General features: G+C 35.2%; 2 protein-coding genes across 5 annotated transcripts in view; both read right to left on the minus strand.

Annotated features, from left to right (window-relative positions):
* LOC120463442 (membrane cofactor protein) lies at positions 1 to 16,690 on the minus strand. Of its 4 annotated transcripts, XM_089124769.1 has the most exons (13): positions 16,551 to 16,690; positions 13,622 to 13,744; positions 12,062 to 12,153; positions 11,065 to 11,277; positions 10,877 to 10,973; positions 10,577 to 10,650; positions 9,911 to 10,126; positions 8,942 to 9,163; positions 3,673 to 3,858; positions 3,436 to 3,532; positions 1,403 to 1,476; positions 746 to 925; positions 1 to 486 (listed from the first exon to the last, which is right to left on the minus strand). In XM_089124769.1, the coding sequence occupies exons 3-13, from the start codon at positions 12,117 to 12,119 to the stop codon at positions 281 to 283; spliced, it is 1,623 nt and encodes a 540-aa protein (XP_088980895.1). In that variant the 5' UTR covers positions 12,120 to 12,153; positions 13,622 to 13,744; positions 16,551 to 16,690; the 3' UTR covers positions 1 to 280. The 4 variants fall into 4 exon arrangements, with proteins under 4 accessions (XP_088980895.1, XP_039508488.2, XP_088980897.1 ...); XM_089124770.1 differs by lacking the exon at positions 1 to 486 and having other exon boundaries at positions 735 to 925; XM_039652554.2 differs by lacking the exons at positions 13,622 to 13,744; positions 16,551 to 16,690 and having other exon boundaries at positions 12,062 to 12,227.
* The window catches only part of pfkfb2a (6-phosphofructo-2-kinase/fructose-2,6-biphosphatase 2a), a 17,805-nt gene continuing 12,392 nt past the window's right edge, over positions 15,320 to 20,732 (minus strand). Inside the window, exons 14-15 of the mRNA XM_089124772.1 lie at positions 18,613 to 18,804; positions 15,320 to 16,770 (exon numbers count right to left, since the gene is read on the minus strand). Coding sequence (XP_088980898.1) covers positions 16,726 to 16,770; positions 18,613 to 18,804 — 237 coding nt within the window. The 3' untranslated portion in view covers positions 15,320 to 16,725. The remainder of the gene's footprint in view (positions 16,771 to 18,612; positions 18,805 to 20,732) is intronic.

Below are 20,732 nucleotides of genomic sequence, written 5' to 3' on the forward strand. Positions count from 1 at the left end.
ACGTTTCGATTTTAAGAAATTTAGTGTTTTCTCATTTTTATTTATACTGAATACAAAAATACAAACAAGCAATAAAAATAGTATCCATCCATAATGTTGTAGGTTAACATAATTCATATATAAAAAGTAATGAATTCTAAAAGGTGTTTTATCAAGTCATCATATAGTTCTTTTATGACAATCAATACTCTCGAGTAAATATTAAATAGTGTTCTGCTCATTTTAATGAAATACAGTGACTCATTATGACTGAGACTACCAGCTGTATTAAATGTGACTTTCAATATTTATATTTTCTGTTCTGTCGCTCACAATCTGGAAGTCTTGGTTTCCACTTCCCGTCTGGGCCACAGGTGACGAAACTCTCTCCAATCAGCCTCAAACCAGGATTGCAGACGATCGTCACTGTGTTCCCGAATTTATAGACAGATCTGAAACCCCTCATTCTTGATCCGCGTGGCACATGTGGCTGAGGACAGACGATGTCTGAAAGGCACAGGAACAAGTCTGTTAATTAACCTATTCAAATAAAGGGGCCATAGAAATATTTCACTAATATGTGTTCAGCAAAATCCACGATAAATGGAATTTATTGTCTCGCAAAAAAAAAAAATATATATATATGGCCAAAAATATCATTGTGCACAGTAGAAATTTTGGTTGGTTCATCTTACCCAACCTGAAACCCTAAAATATCATAACTACACAACTTCATGAATAGTGTTAGTGACCTTTTAATAGTTACCTTTACACTCAGGAGGCGGGGCGCTCCACGTGCCCTTCTGTGTGCAGTGAATCTCTCTCGCACCAATCAGAGCGCCAGAACGGCAGTGATAGGACACCACGTGACCGAAGGGAACATGGTCATTCATGTGGTCGGAGATCTCGGCACCCTGGACCTCTGGGGGTGGAGGACAGTGAACGGCTGCAAAACACACAAACACACACTCACTGTCATCAGAGTACAATCCCAGACTATGGATAGCCTATAGGAATCGACCCTCGTGGACTTGTTTACTCATTCTCTGATCCCTATAATGATTGGCAGTCGAGTGCACTATATCAGCAAGGAGTGAACGAAACGAAGCGAGGAATTCGGACACGACAATTTTTTTTACAGAATTTTATCCTATATGTTACAGCTACAGCTTACTTAAAAACTATTAATATGACAAAATGATTTGAAGAAATGATGCCTGACTTCATCCAGTGTGTACTGTAGTAATGACTGTAATCTTGTATTCTATTCCTGACCCTGTTTTAATGTAAAGTAAATGGTTTCTTTTAGACTCTTTTAGTTTCTTTTTCATCTTTTAGACTCTCTTTTAGCATCTTTTAGGATTTCGATATTTAAAATCAAGAATAGGATATAAAAATGAAAACTGTCAGAAAAGCGACATACGCTCGCACACAGGCACCCTTCCGTCCCAGCCTCCATCCCGGCAGGTCCGCATCTGTGGGCCAATCAGTTCATACCTAAAGAGAGCGATCAGAGAAAAGAAAAGAAAATGAAACGAAGATGGACTAATATCTAATGACATTGGCTCTGTTCCAAACACAAGTGAAGCGCCGTCACTATTATCAAGGAGCTTTATGTTATGGGTTAGATGGTCCCATGAAGAAGCCTTTCCACAAAATGTTCTTATAGTGGAACAAGTTTTTTTAGATTAATAAAATAATATTTATTTTACGAATTTATCCCTAGCCGCGTTACCATTACAGATTTGTGCAAAACTTTTGCGATTTTTTTGGATCACATGCTGGATCTTTTGCGATATTTTTAAAGGGCTTTAAACGATTCCAGATGATGAATAAGGGTCTTATCACGCGAAACGATCGGCCATTTTTAAAGTTTAAAGTTTAAGTTTTATAAGCTCAAATGCTCACCTTGCTCTGTTCTGTTCGAACTCGTTCATCAAAATGAACAAATCTTTTTCCGAGTCAATTTGTTCGTTTCGTTCGTTGAATGACCAATTGACTCTGAAAAAGATTCGTTCATTTTGATAAACGAGTTCGAACAGGAGAGTCACACAGAACAGAGCAAGGCGAGCATTTGAGCTTATAAAACTTTTTTTTTATTAAATGAGCGATCTTTTTTGCTTGATAAGACCCTTATTCATCATCTGGATTTAAAGCCCTTTGAACAGTTTGCACTGAAACTGTCTTTTGGACCTTGAACCGTTTGGTTCCCATTGAAGTCCATTATATGGAGAAAAATCCTGGAATGTTTTCATCAAAAACCTTCATTTCTTTTCGACTGAAGAAAGAAAGACGTGGACATCTTGGATGACATGGGGGTGAGTAAATTATCAGCAAACGTTTTTTTCAAAACTACTCCTTTAATGTTAAGAAAAGACTAATAAAAAGTTTAATAAAGAACTCTGTCCAAACATACCGCGTCATCTTTAAAAAATGACGGACTGTTACGTACACCAGGTGACCTGTAAATGCGCAAAAACTATTGAAACTAAACTAAAAACAAGTTTCAATTGAAGTTTTGCAAAATATTTCTATTTCAAATTTCCTGGAAAACCACCTCATGCAAACATATAAACTTTTTGCGATACATGGGAGTTTTCTGCAAAACTGACTTGTTTCCATTGGTTGTATTTCCGATTTACAATTTCAATTTGCGCAATTTGAAGGGTCAACGCAGCTAATCAAAGAGGGAACCCAAAATGGTTAATAGAAAAAACATTTTGGGTTACCCAAAGACGATTTCAGAGATCAGTTCAAAAAAAGAACCATTTTCGAAAGCGTAGAACATTTTAACGATTTAAAGAACCTTTTGTGGAACGGAAAGATTCCATGGATGTTAAAGGTTCTTAACGGAATTATCAATGCCAATAAAGAACCTTTAGTTTTTTCTCTAAATGATCTGGAATGCTCTACACACAGTAGATATTGGACTCACAGTTGTTTTTCACATGTTGTGTCTAAAAACGTGTGGAAAAGTTTCAACAAATGGATTTTCCAGCACCCAAAATACCTTGCAATAGCTCTGCTTATAGAGTTATTAATGGAGATGAGGAAAAGCACAATCTTACGGAAAGGGTGAAGCTGATTGGGTTGGTTCTTTTTCAATCTCGCCTGGAAAAAAACTCTATTGTGCATCTCTATCAAAAGATGTGACATGTGAACGGCCCCTACATGAGTTTGGCTCTAGCAATGCTTACAATAGCATGAACACTCTTCATAGATTTGTTTTGCTGTCTGGTATTGAATAAAATTGAAAATATAATCAACAATTTTGGATGGATTATATTTATTTCATTTCACCTAAGTCATTGCAGTGCATTGTGGGATTGTCTTCTCCACAATGGACACATGCAAATGTGCCCAAAATAAGGTATAATAGACCCTACCTCTTTCCGTACCGTAAAATCCTGCTTATTTCAGCAGTAAAATCCACACAAAAATAAGCATTATACTCACCCTTCTTGACAGATGGCTTTAGCTGAATGTCCGAATACCACTCCTGTGTACTCGAAGCGGCCAAAGGCAATCTCTCCAGCAGATCCGCATCTTTTCCCTTTTGATATAAACATATTGTTAGATTGTTCCAAGTATGCGGAAAGTCAAGAATGTGAATTCAGTCTGGAATCCAAAAATGTCTCAGGATCTGAAAGCAGATTCACACACACACACGCAGTTAAAGGTCCTGCAACATACGTTCACACCGGATCCGCGGGTTCGTCCACCGGCCAGCTTGACAGTGTATACTGTCGCTCCCTCCGGCCCGCTGGTATCCCACACCGCACCTGTAACGAATGCGAGCGCCAGACGGGTACTCTTCCAGCGTGGACGACCCGTCTCTGGGCTCCAGGTTGGGGTGTGACGGAGCTGGACCACATTTACCTGTGGGAGAGGAGTTGAACCACTGAATCGTATCTATATTGTAACAGTTGCTCCAAGAGAACATCCTACTGGATTATTATTTCAAGTTTAAAAAATTTTGCTTTCTATGTTTTAAAATAATTTGAAATGATTTCCAGTAGCGAAATTTAGTCACATGATCCTTCAGATCTTTTAGCTAGTGATGGCCTTTTCAAAACACTGATTCATGAAGCTTTACGGATCTAGTGTTCCGAATCAATGGTTCAGAGTGTGCATCAAACTGCCAGAGTCACGTGACTTCAGTAAACGAGGCTTCATTTTCATAACAGTTTCAAATTTCAATGGTTCACCGCTGGGGGCGATGACCTCTGAGTTCATGTGCTATGGTAATTATGGTAAATACCAAAAGCCGAGGTGGAAAATGCACATGAACACCCCTTCATGTGGTATTTTCCACTGGGCAACTCAGAATATTTTGATGGACGAGTTGCCGAGATGAGATAAACTTTGACGTTTTTAAAATGGCGGAGAGCACCGCGAGAGTCGTGAATGGTAAAAATATATAAGATCTAGAAAATATACAGCATATTATTTACCTTTTGAGTTTTGATAAATCATTTTCTTGCTGTCGCAGATGACTTAAGCAATCTAAAATAGTTTTAGCTAAATAACAGGTCTGGATCTCCATCTTTTTACCACATTACGACAACAAAAGCATTTGAACGCAACACACTGGTAAATACCAGTTCACAAGTGGAAAATATCCTATTTTCCATAGCACGTGAACGCAGCATAAGAACCAATGAACAAGTGTCTGTGGGTTTTACCTGATCTCTGATCAGTTTTATAATTTTTTTTTGACGTTTTAATTAGACATTCGTATCATTAAAATGAATACTGGTAGTAATAGTCTCTTATTGGTCTGTTTGTTTAGCTGAGACATTCATAGAACAATCAAAGCAAACCCAGACAATTGATAAAATAACATATAGACACTTGATAATCTTATTAAGTGATTAGATAATTGCATTTGAAAGATTTTACTTTCAATAAAACATTTGCAATAGATTTGTAAAAGGTGTGCCTGGGTTTTTATTGCAGTTACACTGTTCTGACCACTAGGTGTCACCATGGAGACGCAATACGGCACATTTGCTTCAACTGTTTCAGTTTCACTAAGCCTCGATCTGCCCATCTCTACTTTTAGCAAGGTAGCATTCATTTATCAAACTTAACAGTAAAGACATGTCTAATGATACACAAATGTCCTATTTTAAATAAATGCTGTTTTTTTAACCTTCTATTCATCAAAGAATCCTGAAAAAATAGTATAATATCAGACAGTCGCGACATTCCAAGGTCAGTTTTTCCAAGATTGCAACACCGCATGATGATAAATGATCCCTTAGCCTAAACGTCCTTCTTGTTTGTACTTGCTTTTCGTCTAAGGCTCAAAGCGGCTAGAAACTGCTCTTCCTCGCATTAATGAGCTAATCAAATATTTCATATTATGTCTCATTATCAACTCGTGTGGAAAGTAGGGTTGCAACGGTATGAGATTTTCACGGTATGATAATCGTCTCAGAAAATATCACGGTTTCACGGTTTCACGGTTTCACGGTATACGATATTAAAACTATCATTATTATAATCAGCATCAGCTACAATGGCCCTTAAATGAATAAAAACAGATATTGTTTTTGATTGAACATGGTTTATTGTAACAAAGGTTTTTTCAATAGAGTCTTTATGAAATGTATATTTATTTCCTCAGAAATTCTGGGTTGTCTGAAATAACTGATCTGGATTCTGTGATTGAATACAAAATGTATTTTTGAGAATGCAATCAGATAAAATGTAACAACTTTAGTTTGTCTACACAAGAGAAGTTTAATAAATTAAAACATGGACAAAAAAACTATACACAATAGTAATATATTTTAATCATAGGCTAAACCAAACTTTTTTTTTTCCAGGTTGTAGGGGAGAGCGGGGCACAACCTAACGCTTTTTGCTTTTGGCTCAATTAATTAAAAAATAATTAGGTTAGATTAATACTTTTTTTTTTACACAAGCAACATGCACATCTCTGCTACAAATGAACACTTAAAGTTTTTTTCTAGGACCTACCATTTTCGTACAGTTGGACTGAAAGTGACAGAAGTGCAAATGTTACAACTTACCCCATATGCGGGGTTAATTGTAACAGAGAGAGGGGTTAGTTGTAACACTTGTGTGTAACACACATAATTCAGTACTATTTTATTTGTATAGTTTGATATTGTTTGTGCATCTGTATAGACAGATATCCATACATATCCCTCATCAAATCATCCTTCTATTATGGATCAATATCATGGATAGAGACATAGAAAAGGGCTGCATAGTTTTGCAATAAATAATAATAAATAAAATTATAAATATTGTAATTGCAATTAAATTAGATTTGTGTGTGGCAGCTGCATGATGTACAATTATTATTATTATTAATAATAACAGTAATGATAATACAAATTAGCTTAAAATAAAAATTTAAAGGGTTTATTGCATTAATAACAGGCCATATTTTTAATAAATAAACAAGTTATCATTCATAGAACACTAAATTTTAAACATTTTAAATCCCAACATTGTTTGTGAACGTCTAACAAAGTTAAATGTATACTCAAACCTGAAAAGTTGTGTGGCTCCGTTTTCATTTGATTATCATTGTACACTTGGAGGCTTAGTTGTACCACTCTGTTAGAATTAACCCCGCTGTGTGTATTACATATTTTAAACCTAGCTAACAGTCGCTAGGAATTGCTGACATGTTTCAAAACGGTGCTATGTTTGAGCCAACAAGACGGTGATTAAGGCAATATAAAGTTAGATTTGGAAACGTATACACCCAACTCAGAAACCGAAAAAAAAACTATGATGAAAAAAATTACTTTCATGGTGTCAAAACACTCTTTGTCCAGTATCTTCACGACATATAAAATCAAAACTTTCCGCAAATTCGCGGGAGACCGTCTTCTGGCAGCAAGAGAAAAATAGCGGAAAGACAGCCTGCTTGATCCTGACGAACTGTGTAAACGGTCCGTGTTACATTTAACACCTACTGAACACCTATGAGTTTCAGTCAGTGTATTTGATGATTATTCTTTAAAAAAATAATTATAAAGTGCACATTAAGTGTTCTCTGTCTAGATCAGTGTTGGGAGTAACGCATTACAAAAGTAATACATTACAGTAACATATTACTTTTTGCTGTAACGCAGTAGTGTAAGGCATTACTAATCAATTTTCAGTAATATTTTACTCGTTACATGTTCAGTGAGGCTTGTATTACAGTTGTATTACAGTGTATTGTCTGCTTTTACTTCTTAAAGGCAACAGACTATGTGAAAGTTTTAAAGCAGTCTTTTAGTGCCAGTTCAGAGCGGTCGCGTCTGTAACATAGTTTTTTCCTCATAAATGCGAACACGAGAACTAAAATAAAATGAATATTTTAAGTTCTATGGAGACTGGAGAGCCAACCCTTCCTCATCCGATTTGCGCAGTGTAATTAACAGAATTACAAAAAATATATTTTACCTCCTATTTTTTTGTCACGCATGAATGTGTGTCTTTTCCCGAATATTAAAAATAAAACATAGACTGATATTTGTCTAATGTCTGGAGTCCTTTAAGGAAGTAGCCTATATACGTTTCAATACATGTATTTTTTGAGAATTTTTATTTCAAGTTTTGACTGCAAATGTCATGTCCATAATGCTGGACTTCCCCAATTTTAAATAATTTATCCTCAACTAGTTTTGTGGTGTAGGTCTACGTATTTTATAATGTTAACTTCAAATAATACTAATAGCCTAATTTAAAGATAAGGCAGCATTGGATATGGACGGTAAGGAGAATAACGCTGGAGTTGGATGAGGTGTGTCGCGATTCTGTAGGTTCGTGGATCTGAGTCGTGTGGCGAATCGCGATTTCGGTTTCATATTGCTTATCGTTCCAGCCCAAAAGTTAAGTTCTACTTAGTTATTTTGGTGAAAGTAATTTAAAAGTAATACATGAGTAATGTAACGCATTACAATTCTGGGACAGTAATATTGTAAGGTAATGAATTACTTTTAAATAACAGTAACAAGTAATTCCTAATGTATTACAGTTTGGAAGTAACTTGCACAACACTGGTCTAGATATGTTCATGTGTTCACGTCTTCGTAGTTGGCTGAGACAGCTTTAAAAACCATGAGCGTCATGCGTACTTGAGTGTGTACTAGATCTACTAGACGAAACGGCGCTGCTCATTCAGAGACACGCTGAAGGGGCTTGCACACCAGTCTTTTTGCGTTGTATATTCACAGACACGCACATCGCGATTTGATTTAGGCTACTGCATAGCTATATTTTGCTTTATTTATCCATCTATCTTTTTAAATCGCACATTTTACGTGGCATCTGTTTTGTAACGCAAAAAGACGCATGTGTGCGTCTTTTTGACAGACCGGGATTCCCTCAGCATGACAGAAATAATATGGCCTTAAGTTATAAAAGTTATGAATAACCTTTATCTTCACGGAGGGATGGTGTTCCTAAATATGGGAGAACATGTTCGACGTGTTTACTCCTTTTGCAGCCACTCTTCGTCCACATATCTTGCAAACTGGATATCCATCTTCAAGGACAACATCACGATCGTTTTTCGGATATAAGTTACAAAATATTCCCATACTGCAGATTTTATTTATTTTTTTTGGCGGGAGATAGAGATTCGCAGCCTCTGTCTCGGACATTTTTAGCGCTGTACGGATATGGAGTAAGCAGTCAAGCTGAAAGAAGTTGCATGCGGCAGTGCAGGTGAATTCTGTTTTTTTTTTTTACCGCGGATAAGCAAATGTGCACGATATGATAATCGTACATGTCAATATCGCGATAAACCGTCATACCGGTATACCGTTACAACCCTAGTGGAAAGTAGACGTGCAGTAAGCAAGATAATGTACATCCAGCCGTAATAAACCCCGAAGGGTCAAGTCACTTTTGAGGTGATGTGACTACAAAGCATACTACTGTTTGTAACTTTTTTTATGGTTTCAACATATTAATGTGTTCTTACCAGGAGCGGAAATCCTTTTAGGGAGACACTCAGGCAAGCCCTGCCATTGGCCGGCTGGCCCACATGTAACCTGTGGTGAGCCAATCAGATCAAAGCCCTCATTGCAGGTGACGGATATGGACTCTCCCGGCATGTATGCAGACTTCAGCTCTTTCACTGAACCACTTTTTCCCATTTCAGGAGTGGGACATGTTTTGAGATCAACACCTCTTGAGAGCGGACCTTTTGAGATGAAGGCAAAACAAGGAAGTGAAGTGAATATTATTTATGCAACACATTTCAAGAGGTCAAATCAAAATGTGCCTAAAGATAACAGGAATAATAGAGCATTTATTAAAGTTGCATAAACATTTCAGTGCTCATTTTCACATGTGAACGGGGGTTTCTTAAAGGAGCAGCGTCAAAATAAAACAGAGAAATAGTCATTAAAACACTGTTTTGGCCATTAAAAATTGAAATAAAAAAGTCACCAAGATTATAAAATGATCTCAGGGGGATTTTCATTTCTAACCATGTCTATCTAATGTTGGAGGCTGACATCTTTCTGATGTTAAATTGAGTTTAGAGCAAGAAACCAGCTTGAGTGAGCATCATGCATTCTTCGTATCACATGAAATGAAATATTTGAGGAAGTAGGTGGAGTTTCAGATCAAACTTTCAAACCAGGCCTGCATCTGAAATCAGGTACTAATTTTGAATAATTAATTACTTCACGCTATATATTGTGAATTTAATCCGAACGTAGCCTACTACATCCACCATGTTGTCATTATCATGTGACCTTCCCCTTAAAGCCATTCACAAATGCTCTCCCGTGGCCTCATGGGATAGTAAAGTGTAAATCGTATGTACACGTCACAATCTCGCCGGAAGAAGTACTTTTTTGGATTATTTTGTCACATACCCTCTATATAGTGATAAAGTACGTGATTTTGGATGCAGCCCACGGGTGAAAACAGACGTAATTACCTTTAGGGCGACACTCCGGCAAGGTCAGCCATTGGCCATCCGGCCCACATGTGACCGCTGATGAGCCAATCAGATCATATCCCTCACTGCAGGTGATGGTTACAGTGTCCTGGGGTGTGAACTGTGTCCTCTCTCCGGGATAAATCCTTAGGTTTGCCACGACAGGTGTTGAACAGATGATCTTTGAGTCTAAACCAGGCAGGGGTGTAGCCAGAACTGTTTTCCAGGGTTGTGGCCAATTAAGACCCAGTGATTTTATTGGGGTGGCAAAAAAAAAAGAATTAGACATGCAAACTGTAATCGTGCATAGCCTGCGTGTAATAGGCTGACTTAAAGCGGATGTGGAACGAAACACATTAAACTTTTTTTTCCATGTAACTGCATCTCAAAAACAGCACTGGATCATCGCTCCTATTTGATTGCATTTTTGCTCCTATATGATTGCATCACCAGTAGAGCTCCTTTATAACCAATTAAACAGCTTATAGCAAAATAATGTCGAAAAAAAAAACGGATTTACTGCCATACGATCCTCTTACACCTGAGAGGTCTGGCGAAACGCTACTGGATCATGCTTTTTATGAGTGTGTGTATAGAGTATTGTAATTGATGTAATATAAATTGAAGGGTTGGGGTGATTTTAACATGACAAAGGGTTAAAAGCACCTTCACAGATGGGGTCTGTCCCGTTCCAACCTTTTTCCAGACACATACGGACTCTTTCTCCTCTCAAAACATATCTGCATGAGAAAACAAATATATTAATAATAACAGACTGGTTTGAAAATAAACCATTTCATAGAGGGAGACCTAGAACAAAGTTGAGAAAAATGTATTAAATAAATAAATATGATGCTTAACCACATCAAGACTTATTCAACCCTCTTCACTTGCTCTATTTATTCTCATATTACCATGTTTTCTTATGGACTTCAGACATAAAGAATCGAAATGAGCTTTCAGTACCCTGTGTTGCACATAGCAATGGCTATATCACCGAACGACCGTCCATCTCGAATGTATTGGCCATTCTCTATGTCACCCAGCGCATTGCACTTTCTCTCTGTGGGAATAAATGAGAAAATATGACAAGATGGGGTGCAATAAATGAATAAGATATATTTTAGAGACATAGATAAACGGATTCATCTTACTTTGGCATTTCATGGTCAAGGTTGTCCAGTGTCCTTTCTTACAGTGTGATAATCGACTTCCTTCTGATTGTGAATAACCCTGTACACATTTATAAGCCACTTTATCCTGGTCTTTGAACACTGCTTTTTTAAGATATTTGGTGTCCAGCTGCTTGTCCAGATATTTGGTTGGTTCACCACATTCATTACCTTTTTGAAACTTTGAAATAGACACTGAAAAGCACAAAAAATATAGAAATGCTTTTCATATGATTAGGCAATTATTAATTATGCATTTTGGCAACCATACTGAAAATAACATCGCAACTTAATCATCAGTGTGATGTAATAGCCTACTGATAGTCTGAGCAAAGTGTAAATGTTGTAAAGTCGAACTTAAAGGAGCATGATTTCACCCATTTCAACATTAACTTTCATTGAAAGTGGATCATATAATGTAAAAGAATTTTTGAATTTGGTGCCCTCTTGACCGAGAAAAGACAGAAAATTACCTGAAACTGTAAGATTATGCAATTCATGACTCTAGATGGCAGCAAATCTATTTTAAACATTGATTATGGGAAAAAATACTTAAGGTGTGCACAATAACTCCAATTACTAAACGTATTGCTCCAGCTTATATGACCTATGTTTATGGTCATATAGGCTAACTAATAGTGTTTATGGTTATGTATATATATTTATGAAACTACAAAATCTTCCAACAGCCTTGAATTGTGCCTTGAACTGTTTACATATTGTTTTGTTTTTTTTATCAGGTGAGCCAGCTTATTATTCTGACAGGTGTCCATCACATAGGCCTACGAGTCAAATAAGGTTGCTCTTAAACGGAATAGCCATAAACTCACACATATAATACGAGAAAAACATATAATAAAGTGGTTGGGATAGCGGAGCACTGTGTCAATAGAAACGTCAAGTAATGACGCGCGTGCCACATTAACGGTTTTAAGTTGTTGATTATTATGACGCGATCTTTGGCATTTAATGTACTCACCTACAAAATGCGCAAACACAAGTATGAGAATGACGTTAATCCCCCAAACAGTCGCCATATTCACGGATTTCTGCAGACGAAGAGGAGTCTGTCTGAAGAAAACAGAAATAATGTGTTCAAATTACAGTCCTTTGCTTATAACATACGCCCGCTCCGCTGTCGTGACGAAATCAAACCCTGCCCTCGGGATATACACACTTCTATTCGGTTTAGTGCTTGTAAAACAACAATAAACGACCAACTCATTCAAATAATATCAAAATTTCAAGAATAAACTAGAAAAAGTCGCGTTTCTGAATGGAACAGAATGTAGGTCGTGGTTTTGACCCTCTGTGGCAAACATTATCCAATACAATTTTATTATTATTATATTAGCCTATTAATTATATTTATTTTAGAGAGCCTTTTTAGTTACTCTAGTATTAGGCTATATTAAAAAATATATAATAAGTAGCTATTGGCATATTCTGTTAGCTTACTTTTTCTGTTTTCCTTTCTGCTACGTTGATTAGGAGTGACTAGCCTAGCAAATGAATGAGAACTAGCTATTTGTATAGTGATGAAAAGGTAGGCTACTAATGACTATGAAAAGAGTTAAAAATGTTTTTTTTTAAAGTGTAACCATGTTGTTGTTTTGTTTTTTCAGTTTTTTTTGTGACTACCATTTGTATAAAATATTGTTAACCATTTTTTCCAACTAAAATTAAATATATTACAACAATTTAAAAAAAAAACATGGTTACTAATAGTTAATCCATGGTTTATTTTATTTAATTTGTTGTAAAACCATGATTCATTTTCGTAGTCAATCACAAATACATTAACGAACAAAATAATATGTAAATAAATTAGTAAATGAAGGAATAAATGTAAAATAGTACATTTTAACAATACACTGTGAATTCACGTTATACTGCATTTTAGCATATATTCAGGATACAAAGTGTCCCCATGTAGTCTACTAATGTTAATGCAGTACTTTTATCTGCTGTAATCTCATTTAGTTTTCATTTTATGAAATGCTTCTTGTTTTTCTTTGATAGCAGAACCTACTGTGGTTCATCTCTGGTAAGTTTAGCAAGATATCATTAAAACAAGTCCATACATGCGCTTTTAATGTCTGTAGGATTTTTCACCTACAGAATTATCACTGTGTCATAAATCACATTGTATCTCCATGGACAAGATGGTTGGCAGATTTAGAGAAAATAAGAGCAACTGTTCTCAAAACAGTTTACTTCACTTGCAGCTCCAACAGCCTAAACATTCATGGTTATCTTTCGTAGTCCTTGAGAACTTCTGGATTCAGAAATATCTCTGTGATAGGCTAGATTGCTTATTAGCGTCATCCTTGACTAATAGTAACAGAGGCATAACATCATCTGATATGTCTGACATGCTAAACAATGATATGGATGTTATTATTATTCTAGCCTCTGCAATAGTTAAGAGATCCAGTAAAACAAGCTGAAGGGTTGAGGTGAGGCTGGTAAAACAAAGGTTAAAAAAGGATTCATGAATAAACATTCAAGCAGGTCTTACACATAACCGACACCCCACCTTTAGAAAGACATGATCGTCTGCTGTGGGTGGGGCACTGCTTTAATACATGGTGATGATGTCACAGTTTCTGTTGTCCAACCCTGATGGCACTTTTTCATCTTCAGGGTTTTTATGAAATCACTGTGGAGACAAAATGTGCAGTTTTAACTTTGATGTGTTTGGCAAATGCCACCTTGTTTTGCCTATAACGTGATTGGATCAAAATTCCAGGAAATAACAAACTGGAAGGATTTTCCCAAGAATTCAACGTCCTCTAATCACTGTAGGAAGAAAAAAATGACGATGTTTATTTGACAATTTATTATATTATTTTTAACAATATCAATGCCTCACTTGCTTGATGTTATTTCAGGACAAGCTACAAACATTCTCTAAAAAAAGGACAGCTTTATATTTATTCCAGAGCTGTGTGAACACATTTTTCCAATGTTGTGGCCATGCTCAAGACTATGGCACAAATGACCCACCCTTTTCCACATGGCAGACCAGTCTAAACCAGAGCTGTTTGTGCGAATGTGGACACTACGAAGGAAATTAAACATAAAACATAAATCATTCAAAAGTGTCATTTTGCATTTTTTTTAATTGTTTTGGAAAGCACTTTGGTTCACCTTGAAAAATGGATGTATAAATAAATATTGATTGATTGATAAATCATTCCAGAAATTCAATCAACCATTAACCAGAGCAAAAAGACGATTTTATAGAAATTTTTTAAGATTACTGTAATGTTGCACAATTTATTATATTGAAATGAAAGAAAACTTTTGATTGGCATCATTAAGATGCCAATGTTAGAATTAGTGGAATTGCATTGGCATGTTTCGAATACTTATCTGACCGATTCATCAATTCATCAGTAAATGAAGAGATGTCTTATCCATCATAAGTTTAGTCTGGAGTACCTCAAGGCTCAGTACTGGGACCGCTGCTTTTCACCTTGCACATGCTACCCTTGGGAGATAACATTAGAAAACATATGAAGAGTTCAGATGCAAAAGCCTCTAAATGCCATTTGAAATTTTCTTCTTGAATGATGATTTTTATCAAACTTGTATATTTAAGTTCAGTAATTTCACTTAAATGGCAATGATAATTACCTATTAATTGTTATTTAAGTGAAATTACTGAACTTAAATAAACAAGTTTGATAAAAATCATCATTCAAGAAGAAAATTTCAAATGGCATTTAGAGGCTTTTGCATCTGAACTCTTCATATAGGTCTCACACTAATGCTGATGATACTCGCTGATGATAGATAGTCCTACATTTCTTCGCAGCTTACCAATTCACAAAAACAGAATGCATATTTGATATAAAAATTGGAAGATTAGGACTTTCCTACAACTAAATTCTGTTAATTATTGGGTCAAATCCTCCGTACGTAGTAACCTAGAATAATATCGAACACATGATGGTAATTGATTATTGATTCACTTTACAGCCATTAAACCAAAATGAATCACTAAACTGATTTCAGCTGGACAATAACACTATTGTCTTTTTAGAGCTGCTTTAAAGAATTTATATATATATATATATATATATATAACTTGGAGCAATTTTTAAAATATATTTTCACAACAAATTATAAGAAAAAAATATGTAATAGAAAGCAAGTAAAATAGACAATGCGTATATTATTACTTTAATAAATGTTGATTGCTTATATATTTAAAAGACAAAAACTATACTTGAATCACAGACTGGTTTATTAAATCACAAGTTTTATCAATAGATGAGTATGACATTACATAGTTAGTCACCACTGATATTGATATTGTAATGCTATCATGATGTCACAATGAAACCAGAAAACAAAACTTATTTCCTGTAACATTATTACATTAAAATAAAGGAGTCGGCTTTGAGGTAAATGTGTATTTTTGGGGTCCAAGATCTTCAGTCTGTCTTAGAGATGGGTTGAATTGGATTAAATACACTTTGGTAGCGAAGCAAAGGCACTTGCAGATCTGATAATATCCAATCATGAAAAATGAATAAGCTGCGAGATGCAACTACAATGCAGCCACTTTGTATGAAATTTCATACTATGTTGATAGAACATAGTCTTAACAGGCATAGTCAAAACATTCAACACGTATTAAGCACTTTAAGAACATACTTTGTGCATTATAAAATAAGACCACATGAACTCAAAGTTATAAGATTTTAAGAATATCCTTTCAAAATATCAGCGTTTATAAATATCCGTTCATAACAAATGATCATCTAAATGACATTAAACATAAACTAAAAACTAAAATAACATGCCATATTCTCAGTAGTTTTAAGTGCTCTTACAGATACATTTGTAAAACTAAAAACTTAAGATAACCGTGCTTCTGAAAGGACACATTTGTTCAAGACTGAATAAACGAGTATGCAAGTTTTCCTTGCATTTCAGTTATGACAACTAAAACAATCTGCTTTTCTATTAAAATCACCACCCTGATGTTCCTTTCCAAAGCTTCATTGGAGAAAAAAACCATAGTAAATTTCACAAACCCTTCCTCGTTTCACATTCATTATATTCAATAAAACATTCTGCACAACATCAAAAAGCAGAATGAGTCTATACGAGGAAATAACGACAGCACAAACAATTAACAGCTAAAACCACGACAAATATTTACAGAATTATCCAATTTGGCCTCAATCAATCATATAACTAAAGCATTATTAAGACCACGGGACAAAATATATGCTACGACAACTAAAAGAGTGCTTGAACATTCGCTTTTAGATCAGTTTCAGGAAGTGCACTGTGTCTTTAAGAATTCTGATCCTGGAGAGCCAATCAGCTTGGCTGGCACGAGACACGCCCACTCAATCAGTTCAACTGTGGTTTAATTGGTGCCACAAGCTGTCAATCTATTAAATATGTGTCAATTTTCCTTGCATTAATTGTTAATGTTGATTTACCGTACTTCCAAACGCTCGACGGACGGATGGATGGATGGATGTCACTCATGTGCGTTACGTAACGCAGTGTTTATGCTGCTGATTTTGAGTGGGCGTCAGAAACAGTTGAATCATGTCTGCAGAAAGCGTTTGGTTTAATTGGTGAGGGCCGTCAGACAACTTGTGGTTTGTGTTGTCACTCTTGGATGGAGTCTGCTGGTCTGAAGCAGTTCAGTACTTCCTGTAAGACAGAAGACACAGGTTACTTTGTTGGTGTCAACACATAAATAAAGCTTGAGAGACTCTCGACAACCACTTATGACTGAAAAACACAAACACATATACATACATATATATATTCCTACCCATTTGTAATTATGGTGTGTGTGTGTTATATATATATATATATATATATGAAGAGTTCAGATGCAAAAGCCTCTAAATGCCATTTGAAATTTTCTTCTTTAATGATGATTTTTATCAAACTTGTATATTTAAGTTAAGTAATTTCACTTAAATAACAATTAATAGGTAATATTCATTGCCATTTAAGTGAAATTGCTGAACTTAAATATACAAGTTTGATAAAAAATCATCATTAAAGAAGAAAATTTCAAATGGCACTTAGAGGCTTTTGCATCTGAACTCTTTATATATATATATATTTATATATTAGGGGTGTAACAATACTCTCATGTCACGATTCGATACATTTCACGATACGATATTATTGCGATTCTGAACTGTACTGTTGATTAAAGTGCTAAATTTGATATGACATTGTGGGTTTAAATGAATAGGCTTGGACTCGGTGCTTGTAACTTAAGGACAATAGAGACACCAGAATAACAATATTCATGATTCTGAAGCTGAAAATACTGAATTATTTTAGACGAATATGCTTGCACTCTTTCACTGACTAGATACATTTAAAATAATGTCAGCCACTTTTTACTGGTTACATCAAACATTTGGCACCCACAAATATTCCCCCATTGCATTATTATACATTATAATCAACATTATATATATAAAATGTATACTGACACTAAAACTCTGAAAATTAGATTTTTTTTTCTCACACAGTAATTTTTATTAACTATCCACTATACGTATTGTTGCAGTTTTGTATTGCAATATATTGTGATATGATATATTGTTACACCCCTAATATATATATATATATATATGAAGAGTTCAGATGCAAAAGCCTCTAAATGCCATTTGAAATTTTCTTCTTTAATGATGATTTTTTATCAAACTTGTATATTTAAGTTCAGTAATTTCACTTAAATAACAATTAATAGGTAATTATCATTGCCATTTAAGTGAAATTACTGAACTTAAATATACAAGTTTGAAAAAAATCATCATTCAAGAAGAAAATTTTGCTTTTGCATCCGAACTCTTCATATATATATATATATATAATTACAAATTGGAAAGAAATATTTTTTTTATCGCAGGAATGGGCAATTGCAGTGCATGTATCTATATATAGATATATATTATTTAATTATGTAATAAATATATATTATATTATATTATCGCAGGGACGGGCAATTGCAGTGCATGTATGCATGTATATATATATATATATATATATATATATATATAAATGGCTACAATTTGACAGTAGGCAGCTCAACTGATTTCGAGAGATTTATATGATGCATCTGTCAGTTTCCACAACAATTTTCAGCATCACAACTATAAACTGATTTTTTTTTTTTTTTTTTTTGGATACTTTTATTTTTCAGGATTCTTGATGAATAGAAATTTCAAAAGAACAGCATTTATTTGAAATATAATATTTTATAACATTATACATGTCTTTGCTGTCCCTTTTGATCAATTTAATACCTTGCTGAATAAAAAGATTAACTCTTACTGTCCAATAGAAGTGTATTACGGTTTCCACAAAAATATGAAGCAGCACAACTGTTTTCAACACTGATATAAATCAGACATTTTTCAGAAAAATCATCATATTAGAGTGATTTCTGAAGGATCACATGACACTGAAGACTGAAGTAATCAGCTTTGATCACAGGAATAAATCCCATTTAACATATAATTAAACCTGGCTCTCGTTCAGTTCCTCATTCTCCTGTGCCTGAGGGAGTCGTGTGGAGGGCACGGCAGGAATGCTGCTTATCCGGGGCGGGTTGCCGACGCTGAAGAGACGAGGTCGTTTGACTTGATCCTGACTAGACAGTGGCGTAAAGCTGTTTCTCCTCAGCAGAGTGGGCGGCAATTCTTGTCTGGTGCTTCCCTGATAAACACACAAACTAGATATTACAGATGTGGTTGACACTGTGACAAAGGCATTTAATAAAGGGCTAGAATGAGTCAAGGCTTCTTGCACCCAAATTTGATCCTTGTAATTAAACAGGCTGTTTCTGCCACAGAACCTATTAGACTTTTTAATATGTAAATGTGTAAATCTGTTGATCTGTTGATTGGCTAACAGTTCTGCATGAAATATTAAGGTATTAAAGGATTAGTTCACTTTTGAAAAAACTTTTGCTGATAATTTACTCACCCCCATGTCATCCAAGATGTCCATGTCTTTCTTTCCTCAGTCGAAAAGAAATTTAGGTTTTTGATGAAAACATTCCAGGATTTTTCTCCATATAATGGACTTCAATGGGAACCGGATGGTTCAAGTATCAAAAGACAGTTAATAACTGTTTCAGATGCAGCTTCAAATGTCTTTAAACGATTTCAGACGATGAATAAGGGTCTTATCATGCGAAACGATCGGTTATTTCAAAACTTATTCCAAAAATGTAACTTTTCTAAGGACAAATGCTAGCCTTGCTCTATTCTGTGAGACGCGTTTGCAACGTCACGTAGTACGTAATTACGTTCAAAAGGTCACGGGCGACGTAGCCGGAAGTACAGAGTCAGAGTGTTTACAAGTTGAACGCATAGGTTGAACGTGCAAACTAGCTCAAACACCGTTTACAAAAAAAGGAATTAAAAGGTAAAACAACGATGTCGGACGATTTTGATTCTGTACTTCCGGCTACGTCGCCCGTGACCTTTTGAACGTAATTACGTAATACGTGACGTTGCAAACGCGTCTCACAGAATAGAGCAAGGCTGGCATTTGTCCTTAGAAAAGTTACATTTTTTGGAATAAGCTTTGAAATAACCGATCGTTTCGCATGATAAGACCCTTATTCATCGTCTGAAATCGTTTAAAGACATTTGAAGCTGCATCTGAAACTGTTATTAACCGTCTTTTGATACTTGAACCATCCGGTTCCCATTGAAGTCCATTATATGGAGAAAAATCCTGGAATATTTTCATCTAAAACCTTAATTTCTTTTCGACTGAGGAAAGAAAGACATGGACATCTTGGATGACATGGGGGTGAGTAAATTATCAGCAAAAGTTTTTTCAAAAGTGAACTACTCCTTTAATGTGTAAATGTGGCCGAACATATAATGATGTACTCATGGTTTTGACATCATCGAAGCGCTCGGTGGCCAGGCCTTCCCTCATGGTTATTAGTTATTTTAACAAAAAAAGTAAGTCAAATATTTAAAATGTAAATAAGAAAATAAAAATAACTCTATCTAGGTCTGGGTGGCAGAGACTGTTTGTGTGTGTACTCTGTTTTTTACTGGGATTCTGTTCAGCTGAAGGCCATAAATGCTGTGTTATAAGTTTGTATGCGTTTCAGGTGGTTTGTATTGTTGTTACTAATGATTTGATAAGACAATGATTTGAAAAATTGAATTGAATTTGTACAATACAAATCTTTAAAGGCTGTTTCCTCAAAATGTTTTTTCCCCTCAGCCAGAAATCTCCACGTCAGAAGCACTTGCATACACCAAACTTTCCAGTTGTATTCCTATCTATATTCTTAAGGTTTTTACAGAGGGGTTTGTTCATATATCATTCAGATTCTGATTTATACAACATTTTATACCTAAAAACAGAACGAAAATGGATTTTTTTCTGATTAATGGAGCGATAAAAAGAGATATCCAAAATCCCCTAAGTAAAAACTCTAATGTCAACAAAATAAAACATGAATTCTAAATCTGGCTTTCTCTATAGTTCAGATTTCTCTTCTGGGAATATATGCAAATTAGCACATATTCAATGAGATAATAACTAATTTGCATATTTAAATATAAATAGTCTAAAAACTCGTAATACAAAATATATTTGTCTTAATCTCAGTA

The sequence above is a fragment of the Pimephales promelas genome, chromosome 20 (genome assembly GCF_988280905.1).
Source record: "Pimephales promelas chromosome 20, fPimPro1.hap1.1, whole genome shotgun sequence".
NCBI classification, from domain to species: Eukaryota; Metazoa; Chordata; class Actinopteri; order Cypriniformes; family Leuciscidae; genus Pimephales; species Pimephales promelas.

Coding starts and splice junctions, on each gene's coding strand:
- LOC120463442 (XM_089124769.1), bottom strand. CDS start 12,119: ATGGCGACTGTTTGGGGGATTAACGTCATTCTCATACTTGTGTTTGCG. Junction 10,974..11,064: donor CTTGACCATGAAATGCCAAA/GTAAGATGAATC, acceptor TTATTCCCACAG/AGAGAAAGTGCAATGCGCTG. Junction 3,859..8,941: donor TAAAAGGATTTCCGCTCCTG/GTAAGAACACAT, acceptor CCTCTCCCACAG/GTAAATGTGGTCCAGCTCCG.